This window comes from Callithrix jacchus, chromosome 21 (assembly GCF_049354715.1).
Source record: "Callithrix jacchus isolate 240 chromosome 21, calJac240_pri, whole genome shotgun sequence".
NCBI classification, from domain to species: domain Eukaryota; kingdom Metazoa; phylum Chordata; class Mammalia; order Primates; family Cebidae; genus Callithrix; species Callithrix jacchus.
In genome coordinates this window covers 38,857,544-38,884,548 of record NC_133522.1, presented here as the reverse complement: position 1 = coordinate 38,884,548, position 27,005 = coordinate 38,857,544, and the positions used below count along the sequence as shown (strand labels likewise).

Genomic DNA, 27,005 nt, shown 5'->3' with positions numbered 1-27,005 from the left:
TTCTTGCAACTAGACAGTCCCATCTGGGGGTGATGGGAGACAGTGACAGATAACCTGGCATTAGATTCTCATAAGGAGCATGCGACTTAGATCCCTTGCATGCACAGTTCACAGTAGTTCACCATAGAATACCATTCTCAATGTGCTCCCATAAGAATCTAATGCCACTGCTAATCTGACAGGAGGCAGAGCTCAGGCGGTAATGAGAGTGATAGGGAGCAGCTGTAAATACATATGAAGCTTCTCTTGCACACCCACTGCTCACCTCCTGCTGTAGCATGGACTGATACCAGTCCCTGGTCTGGAGGTTGGGAACCCCTGTTTTATCTTTTTCTCCCATATTTAGTGAGACCTCATCAGTTGTTAAATCCCAGGTATTTATCTTCCCTTAAAACACAAATACAGAAACCTAATCCTCAATGTGATAGCATAGGAGGTGGAGATGTTAAAATGTGATTAGGTCACAAGGGTGGAGCCCTTATGAATGGGATTAGTGCCCTTGTAAGAAGCCAAAGAAACCACAGTTGTCTCCCTTCCACCATGTGAGGGCTCAGCTAGAAGGTGCCACCTATGAACCAGGAAGCAGATCCTCACCAGAAAACAGATCTGCCAGTGCCTTGATCTTGGACTTCTCAGCCTCCAGAACTGTGAGAAACAAATGTGTTGTTTATAAGTCACCCAAATAATGGCATTTTGTTGTAGCAGCCCAAATGGACTAAGACATCAGTTAATGTATATAAAATATTTTTTACATATTTATTGGTTTTGTGGCTTCTAACATTTTTTAAATGAACTTAAAAAGAGATAGAGAGAATAATGTCTATCTTTGGAGTTGAAATGAGTTCATTTTTTCTTTGGAACAACCACAAGAGGACACTTTTGACACCAGTGCAGGCATTTACCATAGGTAATTAATCAGGCCAAAAAAGGTGGAATAAACAATGAAAGTAAAAGTATCAAGGAGTCTCCACGCCCTACATTTAATCCATTCAATTTCCTGCTAAAGTAGAATTTCTTCCGTGTGTGTCAATCCTTTGGGATCAGCCTACAGAAACAGTCTCCTCAGTTTCTTTTAGAAACTTCCCAGTTTAGAACCCCGAAAAAGAGTGGCCAGCAGTCACCAAGTCAGGTTCTCTCCTGTGTGCAGCTAATGAGACTGGTAGGCCAGCCGCTTCCTCCTGGTTGCCATGGAAATGACCAGGCCGCTGGCCTTCTGAAGACGGAAAAGAACAGCACGTGGAAGACCACGCATTCCACCCTGGCTTGCAGATTAACCCAGCTGTCAAGCCAGGGTGAAGGATCCGCGGCCAGGCAGAGGTCTGTGGAGTGGAGAGGCGAGGCCTCACGGTGGAACTCTGAGATGTAAGTACTTTCTCTGTTCTTTTTTAAAAAGCATGTCTAGTCTAACAGACAGTTTTTAAGAGCTTCAGAATTTCTGCTGCATGGCAGGAACTGTGACGTTTGGAAGAGCCATTGGCAGGGTCACCTTCTAGTTGCATTTGCATTTCCTGAACCCATAACATACATGTATGAGTGGCTTCCACTGTGAAACACGTTTTAGGCTTCCAAGCATATAGATTCCTCTTTACAGAGATCCTGCCTTTAAAAAAGAAAGATTTTCAGTGCATTAAGCAAAGAATGAAATGGTCTTCTCATTTACACCCTAAAAAGACAAACTCAAGGCTAATCCAACAGATATCTCCTTGAAATCTTGTCTCTATGTTAAAATATCTAACTAGACTTTTCTGTTAGTCTTCAATGGTAAATAACAAGGAAAAGAGATATGACACGTAGCTCTTTTCCTTATTGTGATCACAAAGAAAAGTGGGAACTCCCAAAACATTGGCTTGATATTGTTTCTTTGCTCTGTTTTGTCTTTTAATAGTATTATATTTACTGCCTATTTACACACCAGGCTTTATAGAGTTTGCTGATTAGAAAACAAAGAAAGAGAAGAAAGTAAGTTTGGATGATCATTAACATTTGGATTGGATAGTTCTCATTTTTTAAAAAATTGGTCTTTTATTCAAAAGTGAAAAAGCATGATAAATAATGTAGCAAAAGGCAAGACGAGGAGGGGAATGCTTTAATTCAAAATTTGTAGACCATACGCAGTCCTGCATATATTTCTTTGTTTAATACGCAGATTTTTGGAAAGTTTTTAGCAAAAGTATGTTGGAGTATATTGAGGACAGGAAATATTTCAAAAACATTGTACATGATATTTATTTAAAAAACCCATCCTTAAAAAATACCCAAAAAAAAGACCTCATTTGCTTGAAAAATTTTTTTACTGAGAAGAGCCATCCCTGAGAAGCTTTTCGCTTTTTTTTTTTTTTTTTAGGCTAAAGAATGCACTATGTTTGGAAGAAAAAAAAGACTTTTCATTACTTTTTTCTGACGGAAATTAGCATTTTCTGAAAATAAGTTTCAATAAAGTATTTATGGAAATGGGTGCTTTTCAAGAGCTGACTCGGATTTCTCGGCTTTCTTTTCCACACTAATATTTTTCACTGCTTAACTGCTTTTAAAATTCATTATCAGCTTTTAAAATTCAGTGCCCAGTGGCTTGTGTCTGAGTCTGTGGGAGCTAGCAGGTCAATAAGCCCCAGTGGGAAGAACAGGCAGACCTCACGGTTCTGTGGGCGTGGGACCAAGGGCAGCTGTGCAAAGCTGCGGATGTGAACCCCGGTGATGCAATTAACTGGGTGTCTACCAAGTCACTCAAAGTAAAAACTCGGAGATTTGCATTCATTGCCTAATTCACTCTCTCAACGACCTGTGTCAAGCAGAAAGGTACAGTTGCCATATATTTTAGTTAGGACTCCTTGGTTAGGACTTCTGAGAATTCCTTGTCCCACATTCCATACCTATGTTAGCAGAAGCAGCACTCTGCTCATATTGTCCTCTATTCTGATTATGAACTTAAGAAGAGAGATTTATTTCTTATGGTTCTGGAGACTGGGAATTCCAAGGTCAAGGAGCCTGTGGCCAGCAAGGGCCTTCTTGCTGTTTCACCCCACGGTGGAAGGTGGAAAGGCAAGAGAGCATGTACATGCACGTAAGAGAGAGAGAGAGAGACAGACAGACAGAGAAGAAGGGGTCAAACTCATCCTTTTATTTGAAACCTACTGTGAAGATGACCAACGCACTCCTCAATAACAGCATTAATCCGTTCATGAGGGCACTGCCCTCTTGCAGGTATCTCTTAAACCTCCCACCTCTCGACACTGTTGCACTGGGGATTCAGTTCCAACATGTGAACTTTAGGGAACACATTCGAACCATCGCAGTTAGCATGAGGGTTCTATACACATTTAGGTTAAAGGCCACAGCATCTAGTAATAGAATACAATGCATGGATTTTCACTTGAATAGACCCAAGACCCTGGAGTAGGAAATAGCACTGTAATTTCCACCATGACTCTTCAGAGTATAGTTGACTGTCTGGGTTCAAATTTTAGCCATTATTAACTGGTTCCGTGACCCTGGACAAGTTATTTAATCTCCCTGTGTCTTCATTTCCTGATATGAAAATGAAACCATATGTGGTGGCTCATGCTTGCAACCCCAGCACTTTGAGAGGCTGAGGTGGGTGGATCACTTGAGGTCAGGAGTTCAAGACCAGCCTGGCCAACATAGCAAAACCTGGTCTCTACTAAAAATACAAAAATCAGCTGAGCATGGTGGTATACCACCTGTAATCCCAGCTACTTGGGAGGTTGAGGCAGGAGAATCTCTTGAACCTGGGATGTGGAGGTTGCAGTGAGCTGCTGAGGTAGTGCCAGCCTGGATGACAGAGCAAGGCTCTGTCTCAAAAAAAAAAAAAAAAAAAAGAATGGGGCCCTAATATCTACCTGAAGTATTACAGAAAGGATTTAAAATAACATAAAACATGGGAAACACTTAACAGTGCCTGGCACAAAGGAAGCACTCATTAAATCAATTCATGAATAAAAATATGGATAGTTCCTGATTTCATTCAGTTTTCAATACACAACATACATGTGTCACGTTTTCTATTTTCAAGTATGTTGCCACTTTATCGGTGACCATTTGCTATGTTTAGCTAGCTTAGCCTTGGGAACACAGGGCTGAAGAACAGTGAATTATTGATGCCATAATATTTCTCATAGGAGTCTGAACTTTCTTGGAAATCAGGAGCTATGTATTTGACGCGTTAAGTTGGAGATGTCTGCTAGACACTGAGAAAGAGCTATCAGAAACAATGTGAGGCATGTGAGCATGACGCGGTCAGGATCTAGAGACCTATCTCAGCTCCCCGTCAGCATCTAGCTGGTATTTAATGTCACAGGACAACAGGCAGGCACCAAGAGAGTGGACGCACATACAGAAGACAGCCATGCACTGAGCTGGGGACATGCAATAATGACAGGTAAGAAGATCGGATGCCAGCCAAAAGACTGAGAGGGAGTGGCCTTTGAAGTAGCCAGAAAACCAGGAGAACATGACATCATGGAAGAACAGAAAGGAAGGGAGGAGGCAACTAAGTCAGATGCTGGTGGGAAGTCAAACGAAATGAGACCAGGAAATTAATCACTGGATTTGGTACGGGGTGGCGGGGGGTGGTGGGATTCAGTGGGAACCTGATGAGAATGGTTACAATAGAATGATCCCAGCAAAAGTCTGGTTTTTTGAAGTGGCTTAAAAATCTAACACAACTAGGTATTAGGCTCTATGTGATAACAGACTGGCTTACAAAAGCTCTTTTTAAAATTTATTTTGTAATAGACTGATACAGCACTCTAAGAAAAATAGGGTTGAGTCAATTAAGAACTGTCACGTATTCCCCCAACCTAATAAAATGTCATGAAAGAGGAGAGATTGGAAGACAGTGTAAGAGATAAAGATGGTTTCTCAGTGGATAGAAAACAGAAATCATCCCCACATACAGAGGGAAACATAAGCAGATGAGGGGAATGGGGCCCAGATTGCAGAACGAGAAAACACAATGGGGCCATGCGCAATGGCTCACACCTGTCGTCCCCACACTTTGGGAAGTGGGAAGATCTCTTGAGGCCAGAAGTTGTAGGTCAGCCTGGGACTACAGTGAGACCACGTCTCTACAAAAATTTAAAACATTAGCCAGTGGTACGCACCTATAGTCCTAGCTACTCAGGAGGCTGAGGCGGGAGGATTGCTTGAGCCCAGTAGGTCAAGATGACAGTGAGCTACTGCACTTAGCCTGGGTGACAGAGCAAGACCTTGTCTCAAAAAAGGAAAGAGAGAGAGAAGAAAGAGAAAGGAAGGGAAAGAAAGAAAAAGAAAGATGGAAAGAAAGAGAGGAAGGAAGGAGGGAGGGGAGAAAGAGAAGAGAAAGAAAGAAAGAAAGAAAGAAAGAAAGAAAGAAAGAAAGAAAGAAAGAAAGAAAGAAAGAAAGAAAGAAAGAAAACCCAGTGAGATATCACACATACACATACTTTCTCTCTCTCTCTCTCTCTCTCTCCTCAAGGCTTATCCCCACAACATGCCTTGGTGCCTCTCCTTTTCCAGTTTTGATCCATTTCCCATAAAAGGATTACTTCAAATTTGCATCTCTAAAATGCCTGGTCTCTGGGTCATTAAAAAGAATCTTCTCTGTGGCCAGGAGGTCTGAAGAATTCATTTGGAATTGTGCCTAGACACTATTTCATGGGCACTCGGTTTAGCCCAAATTGTGATGCCAGATTATCTACTGGAGCTCTGCTGCTGTCGCAAAACTAATCTTCGAAGAGTCATCAGTGAGATCAGGACTCACTCTTTTTAAATAAAATTCTTATTTTGCAATAGTTTTAGGTTTACAGAAAAATCATGAAGATAGTACAGAGAGTTCTCATATAGAGTTAACATCTTACATTAGTGTGGTACATTTACTGACACATTATTATTATAAAATAAAGTCCAGGGCTGGGCACAGTGGCTCAAGCCTGTAATCCCAGCACTTTGGGAGGCCGAGGCAGGTGGGTCACGAGGTCCAGAGATCGAGACTATCCTGGTCAACATGGTGAAACACCGTCTCTACTAAAAATACAAAAAATTAGCTGGGCATGGCGGCGCATGCCTGTAATCCCAGCTACTCAGGAGGCTGAGGCAGGAGAATTGCCTGAACCCAGCAGGCGGAGGTTGCGGTGAGCTGAGATCACGCCATTGCACTCCAGCCTGGGTAAAAAGAGTGAAACTCCGTCTCAAAATAAAATAAAATAAAATAAAGTCCAAACATTATTCACATTTCCTTAGATTTTACCTATTGTCCCCTTTTTTTTGTCCCAGGTTCCCACATTACCTTTAGTCATCATTTCTGGGAGGCATTTTAAAACTCTGAAAAATCTTCCAAGAAAGAAACAAGGTTTAAATGTCCATTGGTTTCAATATTTGTAACTAAAACCAGCAAAGAAAAATTTAATTCTTATTTTTTTCCCAACATGGATGGTCAGAACTATAGCTTGAACACAGTTGAAAGGAAAAAAGCCTAAGGCTTATATCTTAAGGAAATAGTTCAAGGTCCTTTGCTGGAATGTAGGAAGGAACAACTCTACGTGGAAGATCTGAATTCCCTTTTACTGTTCTTGTTCTGGAAGCAGGTAATTAAAATAGTAAAGGTCTGCCAGCTTTTTTGCTTTTTTTTTTTTTTTTTTTTTTTTTTTTGGTTTCTCATCTCCTAGCAAAGGGATTAGTGTCTGACTCATTTTCCTTGGCAACTTCACACTCACATCACACTGGCCCAGTAATTTGAGCGAAGTTCTTCCTGAGTTAGCTTTGCAAGATTGGACTCTGAAGGGTTAGGTTGTGGGGGAGTTTTTCAGCAGGAGCTGTTGTAATCTCTCAACCAAGAGCGATTAGGGGAAGGGCTTTGTGATGCTCACAAATATCTGTGAGACCAAAATATACTAACTCTCTTCATGTTTTCCTTAGCTCCTTGGAGGGTGTGTGGCATAAGATGGAAGGGCAGTGATTAGAGGCCTGACTTGGGGCTCACAGTCTCCACTCTAGGCAAGTGTATTTCACCCTCATCCTCATTAGATTCACAGGGAACTTGTAAAGCAACCAGGAACCTACACCAGGCCTTTGGTAAAGTCACAGGAGGTGAGAGGTGACTCCTGGGATTTGGCCGGATGTCATTCAATGGCTTTCAAAGATGATGCACAGCTAGGCCAAAGGAGAGAAAGCTCAAATTCCCACCCTGTCACCCACACACAGAAACTCATTCTGGTTTCTCTGCCGTGGCTGGGCCATTCAATGAAAGTCGCTGAAGAAATGGATGAATTTTGCTTGCTAATTTGGTAATACTTGACAATCATAGGAGGTAAAAGGCAAAAGAGAGAGTCAACGATCAATTACATGCCTCACTGACTTAGCCAATGCAGGGACTCATTGGAAAATATAAATAGTCGTGGAGTGCTGCTACGTGCCAGGCCCTGTGCTAAGGACGAGGGAAACTGCCATCAGCAAGAAGGCATCAGAAATCTGACACCCCTGATAAGGTTTGGCTGTATCCCCACCCAAATCTCATCTTGAATTGTAGCTCTCCTAATTCCCTCGTATTGCGGGAGGGACCCAGTGGGAGATTATTGAATCATGGGGGCGGTTTCCCCCATACTGTTCTCGAGGTAGTGAGTAAGTCTCACGAGAGCTGATGGTTTGAAAAATATCCCTTTTGCTTGGCTCTCACTCTTCTCTTGTTTGCCACCACGTGAGACGTGCCTTTCACATTCCACCATGATTGTGATGCCTCCCCAGCCATGTGGGACTGTGAGTCCATTAAACTTCTTTCTTTTGTAAATTGCCCAGGCTTGGGTATGTCTTTATCAGCAGCATGAAAACCAACTCATACACCCCCACAGTAAACCAAGAGCAAGGAAGCCCGGCACCCAGGCAGCAAATTAGTGGGTGAAATTAACACCCAGGTGAGCTCAGGGCTTTCCAAATAAAATATCCGCTTTTCAGTCAGTCGGTTCTTCTAAGCTCCTGATCACTTTAGTCTGTTTCTATGATTCAATCAATTTAATCTCAAACCAGTAATCCAGGTGATACCTGAAGAGCTTCTGGCTTCACCAGCCAGCAGGCACAGATGAGGTTAAATGAACACGAATAGCTTGTATTCTGCTGGCTTGCACTCCCACCTACCTGATGCAGGTCCTTGCCCCCTTGCACCACTATGTCTACAAAATAGTCTCCTCCAGCTGTTTCTTAGAGTCCCCAGGGGTGTCTTACCTGTGCAACAATCCTTTTGTCTTCTCCTGTCCCCTGCCCCCACTGGATGCTGACTATCCCTTGCCTTGGCCATGGGGCTCCCTGTTGCTTGATGATGTCCAGGGGCGGCCCCAGTCTGCTCTTGAGAAAGGGTCAAATGGTGCCACTGGTCTGTCATTCCTCACTGTGCTAGAGCTGAGCTGTACTCAATACAGAAGTGGGGAAAATGCCTCTGTTCACCACTCAGTGTCACCCTTTCTTGCCCGGGCAAGGGGCCACTTGTGCCTCATATATCAGAATTTTTTTTTTGTTTTTTTGAGACGGAGTCTCATACTGTTCCCCAGGCTGGAGTGCAATGGTGCGATCTCAGTTCACTGCAACCTTTGCCTCCCAGATTCAAGCAATTCTCCTGCTTCCGCCTCCCGAGTAGCTGGGATTACAGGTGCCCGCCCCCATGCTCAGCTAGTTTTTTGTATTTTTAGTAGACACAGGGTTTCACTATGTTGGCCGGGCTGGTCTCAAACTCCTGACCTCATGATCCACCTGCCTCAGCCTCCCAAAGTGCTGAGATTACAGGAGTTAGCCACTGTGCCCAGCCAACATCTCAGAATTCTTAAAAGCACTTCTTGCAGCTTCTGCTTGCTACCTGACAGGGCATAGGTTTGGGCTGGAAAGACACAAATGCCACGGTCCCATGTCTCTGCTCATCCCTGCCCCGGGACCTCACATATCATCTTTGCTTTTCTTTCTTCTTCAACAATTCCACTTATGCAATTAACCACCTGAGGACAGCCACCCCCTCAACTCATAAGATGTATCCAGATGTATCCGTTTGGGCTTGGATGGGTCCAATATAGTGTGACTATTCCACAGGAGTATTGAGCTTTACAATGAGAGCTTATGATCCAGGCTAATGAGAGGAATAAACCACGTCATGTAATTAGCAAACACTGCAGGGCTGTGAATACAGAAGGGCTGGTTTGGTTCAGAGGGGTGGGATGTTGTGGTTTAATTTCCTCATCATCTCTGTAATCATTCCCTATTGCTGCTATCAAAAATTTCTACACACTGGCCAGGCGCAGTGGCTCACTCTTATAATCCCAGCACTTTGGGAGGCCAAGGCAGGCAGATCATTTAAGGTCAGGAGTTTGAAAGCAGCCTAGCCAACATGGTAAAACCCCATCTCTACTAAAAATACAAAATTTAGCTGGGTGTGGTGGTACACACCTGTAATGCCAGCTATACAGGAGGCTGAGGCAGGAGAATCGCTTGAACCCAGGATGTGGAGGTTGCAGTGAGCCAAGATCATGACACTGCACTCCACCCTCCAGCCTGGGTGACAGAGCAAGACTCCATCTCAAAAAAACAAAAAGTCAGAGGCGGGCAAATCATGAGATCAAGACCATGCTGGCCAACATGGTGAAACTCCATCTCTACTGAAAATACAAAAATTAGCCATGCGTGGTGACATGCATATGTAGTCTCAGCTACAGGACCCTGAGGAGGCTGAGGCAGGAGAATTGTATGAACCTGGGAGGTGGAGGTTGCAGTGAGCTGAGATCACACCATTGCACTCCACCCTGGTGACAGAGCAAGACTCCGTCTCAGAAAAAAAAAAAAAGTCTACAAATTTAGTGGCTTTAAACAACACATCAATATTCTTTTACACTTCTGGAGGTCAGAAGTTCAAAACCAGTCTGACCAGGCTACTGTGAGGATGTCAGTAGGGCTGGTTCCTTCTGGAAACTCCAAGGGAAAAATCCATTCCTTGCCCCTTCCAGCTCCTAGAGGCTGCTGGCATTCCTTGGCTTGTAGCCACATCACTCCAATCTCTGCTTCGGTTGTCACATTGCCTTCTTCTCTATCTTTTACTGTGTCTGTCTTATAAGAACCCTGTTATCACGAGGTCAAGAGATCAAGACCATCCTGGTCAACATGATGAAACCCCGTCTCTACTAAAAATACAAAAAAATTAGCTGGGCGTGGTGGCGCACGCCTGTAGTCCCAGCTACTTGGGAGGCTGAGGCAGGAGAATTGCTTGAACCCAGGAGGCGGAGGTTGCGGTGAGCCGAGATCGCACCATTGCACTCCAGCCTGGGTAACAAGAGCGAAACTCCGTCTCAAAAAAAAAAAAAAAAAAAAAAAAAAAAGAACCCTGTTGATTACATTGGGTCCACCCAGATAATCCAGGGTCATCTCCTCATTTCAAATTTCATAATTTAATCATGTCTGCAGAGGCCTTGTGGCCATGCAAGATAATGTATTCACAGGGCCCAGGGATTAGGATACAGGCACCTTTAGGGATCAATATTTGACCTATCTTAATATCCATTAGGCACAGTAGGAGATCAGAAATAAAGTGTTTGATCACATCCCATATTCCTGCCATTCCTTTAAACATTTTACGCACATTTAAATTAGTAGAAATTGAATCAATTAATTTGTATTTTCCAGATCAGCTCACTAGTAATTTCAGGACCTCACAATCCTCAGAATTCACAGGGGGACAGCTTACCTGGGAACGCCACTCCTGTGACATCCACTGTGAGCTCTGACAGCCATGAGAAAAACATAGCTCATTTTCTCAGTTAGGAGCCTCTGGGTGGCTTCATCAACCTGGCAGCAAGCCTAGCTGCTGGTGAGGGCTAGTTCTAATTTATATAATGATAAATCTGATTTGATTTGTTACAGGAAAAATCACACAAAGAGGCCTTTTTGTTTTATGCTGCACCTGTTTTCTCTCTAATCAAATGCTTGATACAAGTAATGCATTAAATGTACCAGTTACTTCAGATTTCTTTGGGGTGACTTTTGGGATGCCCTCACAGAACATGCTAATATATATATATATATATTATATATATATAATATATATATATATATATTTGAAAGAAAGAAAAAAAAGGAACGAAGGAGAGGAAGACAGAGGAAGAAAAAGAGGGAGAGAGAACAGGAATGTTGTTTTATTCTAAAAATGGGTATTAAAAACCTCTTTTATGCCAACAATTGTGCTTAATAATGGCTGATCAATATTTCATTTAAACCTATGAGTAGGTGTGATGTGGTACTGATAAGAATGTATATTTTGTGTATTTAAAGTGGAGAGTTCTATAAATGTTTATTAAGTTTACTTGTTCTGGATCTGAGTTCAAGTCCTGGATATCCTTATTAATTTTCTGTTTCATTGATCTATCTAATGTTGATGTTGAAGTCTCCCACTATTATTGTGTGGGAGTCTAGGGAGTCTAAGTCTCTTTATAGGTCTTATGTATCTGGGTGTTTCTGTATTGGGTGCGTATATATTTAGGATCATTAGCTCTTCTTGTTGCATTGATACTTTTACCATTATATCTTTATTGCTTTAAAATCTATTTTATCAGAGGCGAGAATTGCAACTCCTGTTTTTTATTTGTTTATTTATTTTTGCTCTCCATTTGGTTGGTAAATCTTTCTCCATCCCTTTGTTTTGAGTCTTTGTGTATCCTTGCATGTGAAATGGGTCTGGATACAGCATACCGTTGGGTTTTGGCTGCATCTTTTGATTAAGGGATTTAGTCTATTTAAATTTAGAATTACTGCCACTGGATGTTGGCTGGCTGTTTTGTCCTTTCGTTAATGTAAATTCTTCATTATGTTGATGCTCTTTACTTTTGGTATATTTTTGGAAAGGCTAATACTGGTTGTTCCTTTCTATGTGTAATGCTTCTTTCAGAAGCTCTTGTAAAGCAGGCCTGGTGGTAATAAAATCTCTGAGTACTTGCTTGTTCATAAAAAAATTTATTTTTCCTTCAGTTGTGAAGCTTAGTTTGGCTGGATATGAAATTCTGGGTTATGCTAATATATTTGTTTTCACTATCACTCCGATATTACAAAATATCATTGTCGGTGAATAGTACTATGTATATTGTAGTATATCTATGAGTACTTATGAGAACTACAATATACATAATGATATAGAACTATTCAGGCTGGCTGTGGTGGCTCACACCTATAATCCTAGCACTTTGGGAGGCCAAGACAGGAGAATCACTTGAGCCCAGGAGTTTAAGACCAGCCTGGACAACATAGTGAGACCTTGTCTCTAAACAAAATAAATAATATACTACTATTTATACACACACACACACATATACATATATAATCACATGCATCTACTTTGCTCTTGTAACCTGTGTAGTTGGATTATCATCCTATGCCATGTCAAGAGAAATAAGACTCAGACAGGCTCTCTGACTGATCCGACTATATACTAGTGAGTTCAACATGAACAGTCACAAATTTTTTTTTTGAGACGGAGTTTTTATCTTGTTGCCCAGGCTGGAGTGTAATGGTGCAATCTTGGCTCACTACAACCTCCACCTCCCAGGTTCAAACAATTCTCCTGCCTCAGCCTCCCATGTAGCTGGGATTACAGGCATGCACCACCACGCCTGGCTAATTTTTTTGTATTTTTAGTAGAGATGGGGTTTCTCCATGTTGGTCAGGCTGGTCTCAAACTCCCGACCTCAGGTGATCCACCTCAGCCTCCCAAAGTGCTTGGATTACAGGCGTGAGCCACCGCACCCGGCCACAAAAGTATTTTAAAGTGTGTCCTCTTAAAACCCAAATTGTATCCTTGAAGCTAATTTTGCCAGAATAATTCCAACTTATGGAGACATGAGTTTTACTTCCTTTTTTTCTAGATGAGCAAATATATCAGCTGATAGCATATAGTTTAGATCCTACCATATAAATCAAACGAGATTCTGAACACATCAGAATTATCAGGAACTCATTTCCTGCCCCTCACAATGAACTGTGTAAACCGCAATGAAAGAGAAGTGATCTTCACCCACAGAGGCTGCACAGAATGGTGACCTCAGCATTAGATCCTTGTAAGGGCCTGTGAAAATTCAGTGGCTCATACCAAGGATGAAGATGTGCTGTTGTGGAATGCAAATAAGAAATAAAAGGCAACACGTATCACAGTAAGAAAACCTTGGGGAGGGACCCAAATTAGCTTTCAACTTCATAAGCTTCAAAATATTAAACAAGGAAGATATCAAATATCATCTTACGTAGTGTTTATCTCTAAACTACCTCCTGCAGTGCATTCGTGAGACAAAGCCAAAGAAAAGAAAAATGCTAAAAATAAAAATCCCTTTTTTCAAGAGCATTTCAAGGTCCTACACCTAAAGCCCTCACACAGTGCCTGTGTGGGCATCTCATCCACATAGCAGAGTAGCCAACACCCCTCCTTGACCTACATGGGAGGAGGGTTTGCACAGCCCTGGATAAGCAGGCGCTGGACCTGAGAACAGGTGACCACTCGTTTCTGGAGCCCTAGTGTGGAGTCTCTGCCCCACACTCCTCCCATACTTTCTATTTAATCCTTGCAGTCTCTCTAATGAGGAACAAGGTAGCTGTAAGGCTTACCATGCAAATACCCTTGGGCAAGAATGTGTTGTTTGAAATTCTGATTAAGGCTTAACCAACTGGTATCAGACCCCAATCTGTGAGCAGGTTTTCAGCACTGGCTCCTGGAAAGAATGGATGACCAGGAATTAAGAGAAAGGCACCTCCAGGGGAACTGGGGATTGGAGAGACGCTCTACCGACTCATAGCCTGCCATAACTAGCCCACACTAGCAGCTGGGCTTGCTGCCAGGCTGATGAAGCCACCCAGAAGCTCCTAACTCTGAGAAAATGAGCTATGTTTTTCTCATGGCTATCAGGGCTCACAGTGGATGTCTCAAGGAGTAGTGTTCCCAGCCAGACAGCGTTGGGATGCTAAGAATGAGACAATGATGGGAGGCTGAGGCAGGAGAACTGCTTGAACCCAGGAGGGGCAGGTTGCACTGAGCCGAGATTGCACCACTGCACTCCAGCCTGGGCGACAGAGTGAGACAAATGCTTTCCTGTGCTGTCCACTGGGCTCTCCTCCTCCCTGTCTTACTGGTTCCCTCCCAGAGGTCCTAGCAGGTGTCCCAACTGCATGCTTATAGGAGGAAGAGAGCCTCATCCTCATCCCAGCCTTCTCAAGGATTCCAGATGTTGAAACAGATTTACCCAAAGAGCCTGGAGTTAGAAGGAGTCAACAAATGGAGAGGTGGAAATCGTTAGAGAAAATACAAAAGAAAAGTGTTCCCTCCTTAGAACTCATTGTCCTGACTCTAGTATCTTCTCCTCCAATTCAGTCTCTCCCTGGCAGCCTAGGTTACCTTCCTTAAACAAGATCTAAGCACATGTCTCCTGCTGCAGACCTTTACTGCCTCATTTGTTGTCTCTTGCAGGAGACTCTCCCTCCAAAGAGGGAGTCTACATCGCAGGAGGTTTGCAAGCCAAGCTAGTGGGGTAGAGCTGAAAATATTCAAACTTTCATTTTTATTTCTTTTTCATCTCAAATTTTTAGAAATTCTACTGTTTGTGCATTGTAGATAATACAGTTGATATGTAATTATGGTAGTACATGAATGGCCTTTATAAATTAACAGAGACATCTATTGGGGAGGGTTTTTTACTTATTTGTAGATGGGGTGATGGTCAGAAGAGTTTGGAGACCAAGTCACCGCCAGCAGAAAATCCAAACCCCTTAGCTTGACCAGCAAGGCCCTGTCTAACCCTGTCCTCCTGCCTACATCCCCCTCATGGACCTCAAGACGTTTTATACTTGCCCTAAACATATGGAGGACTTTAGTCATTCTGACCTCTGTGTCAATGACTGCCTCTCCTTTCCTAACCTGAACCCCTTCTCTGCCTGGCTCAAAGAGCACACCTTTGGGAGTCTTTCCATTTCTTCCTTCCCACCACTCCATGTGCAATTTTTTTTTTTTTTTTTTTTTTTGAGACAGTCTCGTTCTGTTGCCAGGCGCCAGGCTAGAGTGCAGTGGTGTGATCTCGGCTCACTGCAACCTCCACCTCCCAGGTTCAAGTGATTCTCCTGTCTTAGCCTCCTGAGTAGCTGGGATTATAGGTGCACACAAGCACACCCAGCTAAGATTTTGTATTTTTAGTAGAGATGGGATTTCACCATGTTGGCTAGTCTGGTCTCAAACTCCTAACCTCAGGTGATCCACCCGCCTTGGCCTCCTAAAGTGCTGGAATTACAGGTGTGAGCCACCGTGCCCAGCCTCCATCTGCATCTTTAAGAACTACCAATCACATTGTCTTCTAATTTCAGTTGTTTGTTCCCAGAGTACCTTCCAAGTTTTCCCAGCAACGTTCAAGTCCCTTGAGGCTGTGGATGATATCTTCTTCATTTTTGCTTCCCCATGACTGAGGCCATTTGCCTAGCATCCAATAAATGTCCTCTAAATGTTGATTTCTCATTTTCTTTTGAGAAAAGTGGATGTAAAAATCATAAGTTGCAAAGTAATATTAGCACCTGCTGTATTGTACCCAGCTAGCAGGGTAGGCTGGCTGTGTTGACAAACTTCAAGATATCAGTGGCTTAGAGTAATTGAGATCTGTTCCTCCCTGACATCACAGACTAATGCCGTTAAGTGGTAAGAGGGGTGTGCTCTGCTCCATACAATCATTCGGGGAGTCAACCTTTTGCCTACAGTTCTGCCATCTTCTAGGACCATCAGTTCCTTCGTGGAATCTTCCACCACATTCCATTGGCCAGAATTCAAGCACATGGCACCACTTCACTGCCAGAAGCTCAGAAATAAAGTCCAACAGTGTGCCAAGGAAGGAGAGGAGAACATGGCATTCATGGGCACTAGAAGTCTCTGATACACCTCGATTGTAAGACACAGTAAGTAGCTTGATGCAACCATGATAAAACTCAGGGCATGTGTATGCATCCAAATTTTTCAGTCAAGATGCTAAAAACTGTGTATGGCTATTAAAGCTTTGAGCCTTTAAATCACTGAACATGTTTAAAAACCGGAACTACTATTCAGAATCAGTTTGAATATTGTTTTTCTACTGCAGCTGAAGAAATCTTAAGAACAATACTAGCAAATAGCTACATAAAAGCAGAGTGTTCTGAATCGAGGAGATCAGCCATCAGTTACTTCAAAACAAATTCCACAGATTCCTTCTCAATCTAGGATTACAGCTAATGTTAAGATAACGTTTATACCTGGCTTCAAAAGGAATGTTTCAAACCAGACTAGTTCTGCTTGTAAGAAGATATTACTAGGAAGGAGATATTGCGTCCGTGGGAGGGCAGCATTTGAAGCATTTGCCCAAAACAAATTTGTAATGTCATAAATAATAACGTTCTAAACTCTATAGTCCTAACACAAAAGACGAATAACTCTAATTGCGGAAAAATCAGGTGACGCTCTCTAAATCCTTACAGCATTTAAAAATCAAAAGCAATTTGAAATTTTAATTTGGAAGTCAGTTCAATTTGAAATCAAAAGTGGTTTTCATTTTATTTTTGAGACAGAGTCTCACTCTGTCGCCCAGGCTGTAGTACAAGCTTGGCTCACTACAACCTCTGCCTCCTGAGTTCAAGGGATTCTCGTGCCTCAGCTTCCCTTGAGTAGCTGGGACTACAGGTGTGCACCACCACACCCTGCTAATTTTTGTTTTTTTAGTAGAGACAGGGTTTTACCATGTTGGCGAGGCAGTTCTTGAACTCCTGACCTCGAATGATCTGCCTCCCTCAGCCTACCAAAGTGCTGGGATCATAGGCCTGGCTGTGATTTTCATTTTTAAAGTGGAAATGCAATTAGGGCAAAGACTCAAGACAAGAAAGTGTGAAAGGCTCAAGAGTCAGAAGCTGATGAGATGCCTTGGCAAGAAGCAGTCTCAAGTAGAAATCTGAGTTATGGCTCTGGGGTTAAAGGTGGAAGAAAGCCAGGCCCCGGGCACCCCAAGGAACACAATGTGAAGCCAGGACGTGGAGAGATAAGCAAGTTTATCTCCCATAAATGCACTCCCCAAAGGCTCTCCCTGCAAAAGTCCTTGAAGATTCTTAGAAGGTAAAAACCAGGGGCCTTCCAGCAAAGGAGACAATTTGAAATTCTGAGTATATCCCACAAAGTCAGACAGACACCTGCACTCCTAGAGTGCGTTTTATCAAAGTGGTGCTTTGGCGGCCGGGCACGAAGGCTCAAGCCCGTAATCCCAGCACTTTGGGAGGCCGAGGCGGGTGGATCATGAGGTCAAGAGATCGAGACCATCCTGGTCAAAATGGTGAAACCCTGTCTCTACTAAAGATACAAAAAAAAAAAAAAAAAAATTAGCTGGGCATGGTGGCGCGTGTCTGTAGTCCCAGCTACTCGGGAGGCTGAGGCAGGAGAATTGCCTGAACCCAGGAGCCGGAGGTTGCGGTGAGCCGAGATCGCGCCATTGCACTCCAGCCTGGGTAACAAGAGCGAAACTCCGTCTCAAAAAAAAAATGTGGTGCTTTGGCATTTGCTGAGACTGAGAGGAGCAGAGTTGCTCTGCTCACGCATGCTCACCCCGTGGGTCTTGTGGACACCCACTTTTCTGGTTGTCTACCTGGCCCTTTTCTAATAGTCCCTCCCAATTGCCCTTTGCAGAACCGTCCTTCTTACCCTCAGTCCGTTGTTTGCAATGTGGCTGATCCCATTCATTGGCTCCGGAGCTGAGCATGTGACTCAGGAGACCAATGTATTTTTGCCTTCTAATATTTATTTATTTCTTTACTTATTTGTTTGTTTATATATTTATTTATTTATTGGTGGCAAGGTCTTGTTCTGTCACTCAGGCTGGAGTGCAGTGACACAATCTCAGCTCACTGTAACCTCTGCCTCCCAGGTTCAAGTGATTTTCCTGCCTCAGCCTCCCTGTAGCTGGGATTACAGGTACATGCCACCATGCCCAGCTAATTTTTGTATTTTTGGTAGAGACAGAGTTTCACCATGTTGGCCAGGCCGGTCTTGAACTCCTGAGCTCAAGAACTGCCTGTCTTGCCCTCCCAAAGTTCTGGGATTACAGGCCTGAGCCACTGCACCAGCCATAATTATTTATTTATTAGAGATGGAGTCTTGTTCTGTCATCTGGGCTGGAGGACAGTGATACAATCATAGCTCACCACAGCCTTCAATTACCAGACTCAAGTGATCCTTCCGCCTTAGCCTCCCAAGTAGCTGGGACTATAGGTGCGTGTCATCACGTCCAACCAATTTATTCTGTTTGTAGAGATTAGGTCTCACAGTGTTGGCCAAGCTGGTCTTAAACTCCTGGTTTTCCACAATCCTCCTACCTTGGCCTTCCAAAATGCTGGTATTATAGGTATAAGACACCACATCCAGCAGCCTGGTCCTATTTAAAGAGATTTTTTTTTTTCTCTTCTTGAGAGGTTGCTCAGCTGATAGAAAGTAAACCTGGATCTACTAGTGACCATCTTGGCCCCAGAAGGAGTGATCTTGTCTGGGAATAAAGCCCACAAATGAGAAAGAAAAACTGAAAAACAGAGAGACATTTCTGACAACTTCTTTTTGAGTAGCTGGATCAAGCCATGCCTGAAATCCTTCCTTAATTTTTCAAATAAGTAAGCAGATTTTTTTTCCTCAAGTCAGTCTTAATTGGATTTTTATAGCTAGCAGTTAAAAGAGTTTGAGTACACTGACATTTGGTAAACTATGTTTTTTCATTCATTCAATGAAATGTGTTGAGTCCTTGCTACATGCTAGGCACTGTGCAGGAAATTGGGACTATGTAGCCAAGAAACTGCTCTGTCAAGGTGTTTACCCCAGTGAACAAAAACCTTGAACTAATCATCACAGTATAGCTGGCTGTGGTGGCTCAAACCTGTAATCCCAGTACTTTGGGAGGCCGAGATGGGTGGATCACCCTGAGGTGAGGAGTTCAAGACCAGTCTGGCTAACATGGTGAAACCCCATTTTTACTAAAAATACAAAAATTAACCAGGCATGGTGGTGTGTGCCAGTAATCTCAGCTACTTGGGAGGCTGAGACAAGAGAATCGCTTGAATCTGGGAGACAGAGCTTGCAGTGAGCTGAGATTGTGCCACTGCACTCCAGACTGGGCAACAGATCGAGGCTCCAACTCAAAAAAAAAAATCATGGTAGACTGAAGGAGGAAAATGTCCAACTGGCATCTCTGTGGCAGTCCCTATAAATGGGTTGCCAGGGGTATTTGCCCCACTCTTTGCCCTCTTAGTGAGACTTCCCCCACTGGGTGCATGTCCTTGTTCTGTCCTTGGGGCTTCCTGATGTCCAGGAGCCAGGGACCATCCTGAGGTCCAGCCAGGGCCTTGACTGTTGGAAAGTTGCTCACAAATCCTTTTGGGAAATTCTCGTCCCACACATTCCAGCAAACCAATATCCTTTTCTCTTCTGATCTCTCTCCTCTTCCATGGCTGCCTCTGAACAGCATCAGCACCTGAAAGAGGGAGGCAGACACTTTTCTCACCAGGTTCCGGGCTGATGAATAGACCTCTTCTCTCCCTTTCCTTTTAAGGCTGGGGTCAGAGTGGGGCAACGCTGTTGACGGTATTCCTGGTTCTGGGATGACAAGGTTACTGGGACATGAAGTCCCAGAGGCCTCCAGTGGAATCTGGGACAGCTGATTGTCTAAAATTATCTTGTAATTAACAAATTATTCACTGTTCCTAAGGGGGGTAGACTCTTGTTCTCCATGTTTCTCAAAGCTCTTTCTTCCATGACAAAATGTACCTATTAATAAAGCCTTTAAGAAAATCCTGTGCCAACTTTAAAATAGACACAAAGCACCATAAACAGCCTTATCCAGTCCCCTATGTAGAATCAAATCACTCTCTCTGCTGTGTTCTCATAACTGTCTCTATGTTCAGCACAGCTCTTCTCAGTTCAGCCTTATTTGCCTTTTTTCTTTGAGGATAAGTCCTGGAGGATTGAGCTCCAGGTCTTTTGTATCTTTGTTTCTTCTGCTTGGCCTAAGCCAGGGCCTGGCACACGGCCCAGGCTGGGCCCTGCCCAACGCCTGCGTTTTGCCCTCCTTCTGCCTCCTCCCCACTGCTGCAGCCTCTCTGCCCTCACATGCAGGACTGGCCTGGCCTTGGGCTCTGATGCCCCAGCCCATTGGAAGCAGAATCAATTTCATTGGGACACAAGTTCTATGAGGGGTGGGCCCTGCGTTGTCTTGTTCTGAGTTGTACCCCCATGGCTAGCAGAAGGCCTGCCATGTTTCAATAAGCATTAGTTGAAGGAAGGAAGGAAGGAGGGAAGGAAGGGAGGAGGAAAAGAAGGAAGGGAGGGAGGGAGGGAAAGAGGGAAGGAGAGAGGGAGGGATGAAGAGAGGGAAAGAAGGAAGGAAGGAGGGAGGGAAGGATGAAGGGAGGGATGAAGGGATGAATGCAGGAATGTAGTCACAATTGCTGTGAATCAATGTCTCAACCTCTTCAGGTTTACGTGGCAGAGCTGACTTCTGTCCTCCTGGCACTTCAGCCACAGGGTTGTGGCCTGTGTCTCCTGCCTGTGTACCTGATCCCTGGCATTCTCAACTTTGGTTCCTTTGGATTTCTAATTGCCTTGTGACCTCATCTTACACCCTAATTGCTGCTTGTCTGCCTAGCCTCTTTCCTGCTGTCACCATACTCTTTGGACGCGTCCAGCTCCTATGAATGACCTTCCCTCTGTTGCTCCCTGACCCTTACTGTAGTGGCCCTGCCGGAAGCTCTGGGCCCTCCCACTCAGACGTCTCATGCCAAGCATCCCACCACACCCACGGAGCTCAGTACATGGAGAGGGACTGAATTCTATTGTTTGGTTTCTCTCTTCAGTCACTGGGGGAATATGATTACTTGTCCCAAACAGAAATGTGGTGCACTCTGCCCTAACATTCAACTCACTTCGTTGCAGTCACACCGCAAAGGAGGACCGTGCATCTATCATATGCCAGATGCTGCAGGGCATTTCCCCGCAAACTGGACATTGTTGCTCTTTAAATGACACATGCATCCCTACCTTATTCAGATTTTTTAGAAGTTCTTATACATGGTTTTGTTTTGGAGCCCTGCAATAGTGGTGTGCTTGGAATGAGATGAGATGAGCATTATGGCAGAGCGTACCACATTTCAGCCACGTATTCATAAATTTTTCTGGCAGAGTAGTGAAATCAAAATAACTGTGATTAAATGGCGGTTGATTAGTATTTGTGTTGTCTATTATCACAGTTACCTAGGTACATTTGTAGGAGGGGCTGAAAAGGATGAATGGACCCATGAACATTAATGTGATGGGGACAGGAGGCATGTTTATCTACTTAGAAATGAGAATTTACCATTAACTAACTGCTTCATTGGTATTCATGCTATGCTGTGTAATAGGTAGCACTTGGATAGATGAATCCAACAGAGAAGTGTTTGTCTCCTGCATTCCAGGAAGCCAGATATTGGGGGGGAGGAGAACATGGGTATGTTTAGGGGTTTTTGGGTGCTAGATACTGGTAATTGGATGTTTAGAGAATGTGCTCTCTCCACTCCAAATCCCTGCCTGTAGATAGGATGTGGTAGGTCTCCCATCTGGCATCTGCTTTGGCATCGCTCTAGCTGCATTGTTGGCACGTTGGTCTCACTGTGAGCCAACATCGTGGGGAGTTTTATACCTTGGATGAGCAGAGCTCAGAGGTTTGGCTGCTGTCTCTGGACGAGGTGCTGAGAAAAGAGCTTTCCCAGTGCTGGAGCTGCAAGCAACAGTTACTAGAACTGCGAGAAAGAAATGTTTACTATTTGTTTCTTCTGGGGTTCCTTTTCCATAAGTCGTGTATTTCAAATGAAAGGTTGTAATAAAGCTGCCTGTTTTCTTTCAGGTAAGTTCCAACAAATTGGCTCACAAAGGTGGGGTACGGACACGCTGGCTCACACTGGGCAAGAATGGCCCCACCTCCCAGGCCCTGTCTCCTTCTCATCAGCGCTCTGGGCGTCTTTGCACTTGACAGCTTCACCAAAGGTCAGAAGAACAGCACGCTCATCTTCACAAAGGAAAACACCATTCGGAACTGCAGCTGCTCTGTAGACATCCGGGATTGTGACTACAGTTTGGCCAACCTGATGTGCAGCTGTAAAACTGTCCTGCCCCTCACTGTGGAGCGAACCAGCTACAATGGCCGTCTGACCATCTGGTTCACGGACACGTCAGTGCTGGGCCGCCTGTTGAATTTCACACTGGTCCAAGACCTGAAGCTTTCCTTGTGCAGTACCAACACTCTCCCCACTGAATACCTGGCTATTTGTGGTCTGAAGAGGCTGCGCATCAACATGGAGGCCAAGCATCGCTTCCCAGAGCAGAGCTTATTCATCCATAGCGGTGGGGACAGTGACTCCAGAGAGAAGCCCATGTGGTTACACAAAGGCTGGCAGCCGTGTATGTACATTTCATTCTTAGATATGGCTCTTTTCAACAGGGACTCGTCCCTAAAATCGTATAGTATTGAAAATGTTACCAGCATTGCCAACAACTTTCCTGATTTTTCTTACCTTAAAACCTTCCCAATGCCAAGCAACAAAAGCTATGTTGTCACATTTATTTACTAATATAGTAACTGTTCAGCCGCCTCTAACTTTGGCAAACAATGGATAATCTGCAGAAGGAATCTGGAAATAAGGCCATGAGATAGGTATCCCTACCCACAGCTGCACCTCTCTCCACTGGCTCCATGCAAAACAAAAGAAAAAGAAACCAAAACACCAACGTGATTCTGTCCAGGGACAGGTCTTGCAAGCCAGCTAAGCTACATCTCCACAACCAGGAGCCTGCAGGGAAATGTCCCACCAGAAATGGAGAAAGCAATATACCCTAGAGACTGCTTAGTGGAGCTCCACCTAGGAGGGGACCCCCAAGAAACATATCTTCTTTCAAAATACTACCTTAAATTTTTTTCTGTTTCATTTTGTGACATTGCTTGGAATGCCCTTAAGTAGAGAATAATCAATTTCAGAGGTTTGGGGACTATGAGTTTTATAAAATGATTAGGTTCTGTGAAACTGATCTTTTCCAAATACGTTGCTAAGAACAGATGCATTGAGAAATAAGAGTTCAGAGACTGCATTTGTTGGGGTGGAGGTAACACAGGCATGGATAGGGTGGGACCTTAGGACCCAATGAGGGACCAGGGTTCCAGGAAGAGGGATGCAGAAGTGAACAGTGGAGGACACAAAATGCATTTGCATCTATCTCAAAATTTGGCTTAGAGCATGGCTCAACCGAGAGGAAAGTTCTTCACTTCCAGCCTTTCACGTTCCTTACCTTTCTTTGCATCTTCTGTCTTTGCCCCTGCTATACCACTTTCCCTATTTCTTTTCTCATTTTCATCTTCTTTCTCCTTCTCCTTCTCCTTTTCCTCTTGCTCCAAAAATCAGAACTTAGATGAATACCATTAACCACATTAGGGGCTAGCCTGGGAATCTACTAACCACTTACAACATTATTTCTATTGGTAAAAGTGCTCAAATTATTAACAGATAATTAACAAAAAAACTTTTAAGTCTCAGTTCTATTTGTTTAAGATTGCAAAGTGAAGACATTTTACATGACATGGTTAACACAAAATGTTTTTATGTGTGCTCATATAAGGAACCAAAGCAACATACTGTTTTAAAAAATTAAATGGACTCATTATTGTACCAAGAAAATTTTCACTCATAAAGACCCAACTTGACATAAAAGTGGACTATAAAGAATCCATGAGGCCAGGCGCGGTGGCTCATGCCTATAATCCCAGCACTTTGGGAGGCCAAGGCGGGTGGATCACGAGGTCATGAGATCGAGACCATCCTGGTCAACAAGGTGAAACCCCGTCTCTACTAAAAATACAAAAATTAGCTGGGCATGGTGGGGCGCGCCTGTAGTCCCAGCTACTCGGGAGGCTGAGGCAGGAGAATTGCTTGAACCCAGAAGGCGGAGGTTGTGGTGAGCCAAGATCGTGCCATTGCACTCCAGTCTGGGTAACAACAGCGAAACTCCGTCTCAAAAAACAAACAAACAAACAAACAAACAAAAAAGTATCCATGGCAGGATGGGCGCAGTGGCTCATGTCTGTAATCCCAGCACTTTGGGAGGCTGAGATGGGTGGATCACCTGAGGTTGAGAGTTTGAGACCAGCCTAATCAACATGGAGAAACCTAATCCCTACTAAAAATACAAAATTAGCCCAGCGTGGTGACACATTCCTGTAATCCCAGCTCGAGAGGCTGCGGCAGGAGAATCTCCTGAACCCAGGAGGTGGAGGTTGCAGTGAGCCGAGATCGTGCCATTTCTCTCCAGCCTGGGCAACGAGAGCAAAACTCTGTCTCAAAAAAAAAAAAAGAATCCATGGCAATTGTGATACAAATGTCTAAACCTGGAGTGCAATGACGTTGAAAGTTTATAGCATTCGTGATACCATGATGATACGAAATAGTCCATATCTTAACAGGATGTCCTGAGGTTGATGACTTTAGATCACATACATCATGTTTTTTTTTTTCTCTTAACGTAGAGTAACTGAAATAACCTGCAATTTCTACATTAGCTTAATTGGTGGGGGATTTAGCCATTCAGGCTAATTAGCATGAGTCCATGTCAGTGTTGAAATTAGGCCAAAACATAGATGAAAGTATGAATTTTAATAGAAAAGTGTGACCTCATTCCTGACATTGTTCTTCAGAGATAATGTTAAAGTGATAGAAAAGGATAAGGAAAGGGGGAAAAAGGAGGAGAAAGGAAAGCAAGAAATGACAAGTGAGAAGATTAGTAATATATTCACTGTCATTAGTTACTGAAAATATAACAAATTGAATTTGAATGAATTTTTATTAATAAAGCATAAAATTAAATGATGTTAGAAAGTATATGTATCCTATAAATATCTTCCATTTGGTAGCTTTTAATAGTTTCAAATCCTTTTCACATATGTTTTAAGTGAGTCTTTTGAGAAATAACTGAGTTAATGGAACTTGAACCAATAGAAAAGGAAAGCTAATCTAGTTATAAATCAAGCCTGAGGTTTCAGATTTCTGGACTAAACACATGGTTCTGTTTGTGCTGCTACATGATCAAGAGTGGGCAGAGAACATTCCCGGCACAGGCATGGGCATAAATGGCATTTGGCACTTAGCTGCAGGGTTTTGGGGACAACAGGGAGTGGTGGGACGGTGGGTAAGTAAGGGTGTACTCCCACCTGAAGCTCTACAGTGGCTCAGCTCCAACCCAGTGCTGCCATGGGGAAATTTGATGGGGCCGTTTCTCCTCCTTCAAGAGAATGAGGAATTCCAGGTTGCTTTGTGAATTCTCACAATTTGTAAATGTCAGCATGCCATTCAGCATTTTTGTTTGTTTTAAATAATTTAATGTGGGTCGAACAAACTATGCCAATGGTACCCATCTGGCCTGGGGCTAGTAGCTTGTTGCCTCTGGCCAGTGGTGGGCTGATATTAATTTAACCACCAGCTCTCCAAAGCTAAGCTGGGTGGGGTGGGCTGAGCTGCCTGCAGAGCAGCCATCTTTTATTCCTTTACTTTCTTAATAAACTTGTTTTCACTTTACTCTATGGACTCACCTTGAATTCTTTCTTATGTGAGATCCAAGAACCCTCTCTTGGGGGCTGGATTAGGACCCCTTTCTGGTAACATCTTTATGGCAACTGTGAAGGGATGATACTGAGGAGACCCCTGACCCAAAGGAAATAGACCAACACTGATGGGTTCACTCTGGAGTCTAATAAATGTTTCTTTTGAGCTATTGACAGCTTTCAACAATTGAGTAAATGATGCTCCTATGAACAAAATTTGAAGCATGTTTGTTTCTCTCTACCTAATTTCACCAAAGTGTGGAAACTAGTTATATCACCTTTAGTCAGAGCTTGGAATGGCCCTCTCCATACTGACACCTTCTCTGACTGAACTCGTCTCTATTCTGGATATGAGACCCTTGGGTTAGGCAGGAATATCATTGCCCCATTCAGCCTGCAGAAGCTATAAAGATGGACCTTCATTTCTCTACAACCCTTAGGATTAAGGGTTCTCTTATAAAAAGGAGAGTGGAAATGTCAGAGCATTTAAACCAGCGTGACTCCATCTTGTATAGAGGATAGGTAAACTAAGGCTAAGACCTACTGGGCTGCATTCCCAGCAGGTCAGGTATTCTTAATTACAGGATAAGATAGGAGGTCAGCACAAAATGCAGGTCATAAAGACCTTGCTGACAAAAATAGGTTGCAGTAAAGAAGCTAGCCAAAACCAAGACGGAGGTGAGAGTGATCTCTGGTCATCCTCACTGCTACAACTCCAACCAGCACCATGTTAGTTCCTGATGTCACAGCAACATCAGGAAGTTACATTACATGGTCTAAAAGGGAGAGAAACCCTCAGCTCTGGGAGTTGCCCGCCCCCATCCCTTTCTTGGAAAACTCATGAATAACCCATCCCTTGTTTAGCATGTAACCAAGAAATAACTGGAAAAATAAGCAACCAGCAGCCCTCAGCACTGCCCTGCCCATGGAGTAGCCATTATTCCTTTACTTTCTTACTCAAGTTGCTTTTACTTTACTCTCTAAAAAGTATGTAGATGGGTATGTACAAAGTTTGTCTCAATTTTCCTAATGTAAATGATGTGTAGTGCACAATTTACAAATGACAATAAATGATTACAGGTGGTAATAAACCATAGACTATTCTTTACTCTTTGTATGTCATTAGTTCTCAATGAATGCTTTCATTGATTTTTGACAAACTCTTGTATACAAAGCCGACCTAGGGTCGCAACTGATGAGCATGTATAGTCTTGGTATAAGTATTGGTTGATATTTTCATTTAAGTTAGGAGTAACAGGACAGTTAAATAACAAAGATATATGTTAGAATGTCACTTGTTAGTCAATGACGAAAGGAACTTCTTTGCTGAATCAAATAATTGTTTTCAAATACTGGAGGAGT

General features: G+C 43.4%; 2 protein-coding genes across 7 annotated transcripts in view; one reads left to right on the top strand and one right to left on the bottom strand.

The window, feature by feature from the left end:
* Window positions 1-27,005, bottom strand: part of LOC128930367 (uncharacterized) — a 47,526-nt gene that overhangs the window by 8,480 nt on the left and 12,041 nt on the right. For 2 of the 4 annotated variants that reach the window (XR_008478327.2, XM_078358499.1), the window contains one exon: window positions 16,551-19,499. The exons of the other annotated variants lie outside the window; for them this stretch is intronic. Coding sequence is in view for 1 of the 2 variants with exons in the window: in XM_078358499.1 (XP_078214625.1) it covers window positions 19,230-19,499 (270 nt within the window). In the remaining variant the exon portion in view is untranslated. Of the gene's footprint in view, window positions 1-16,550; window positions 19,500-27,005 lie in introns of those variants that run through there. 4 annotated transcript variants of the gene reach the window in all.
* On the top strand, window positions 1,268-26,734 carry EPCIP (exosomal polycystin 1 interacting protein). Of its 3 annotated transcripts, none has more exons than XM_017967130.4 (3): window positions 1,268-1,362; window positions 15,749-15,927; window positions 21,906-26,734. In XM_017967130.4, the coding sequence occupies exon 3, from the start codon at window positions 21,970-21,972 to the stop codon at window positions 22,627-22,629; it is 660 nt and encodes a 219-aa protein (XP_017822619.1). In that variant the 5' UTR covers window positions 1,268-1,362; window positions 15,749-15,927; window positions 21,906-21,969; the 3' UTR covers window positions 22,630-26,734. The 3 variants fall into 3 exon arrangements, with proteins under 3 accessions (XP_017822619.1, XP_078214624.1, XP_008984841.1); XM_078358498.1 differs by having other exon boundaries at window positions 15,733-15,927; XM_008986593.5 differs by lacking the exon at window positions 15,749-15,927.

Bases quoted from the DNA above. Each gene is read 5' to 3' on its own strand.
- EPCIP (XM_008986593.5), top strand. From the start codon at position 21,970: ATGGCCCCACCTCCCAGGCCCTGTCTCCTTCTCATCAGCGCTCTGGGC.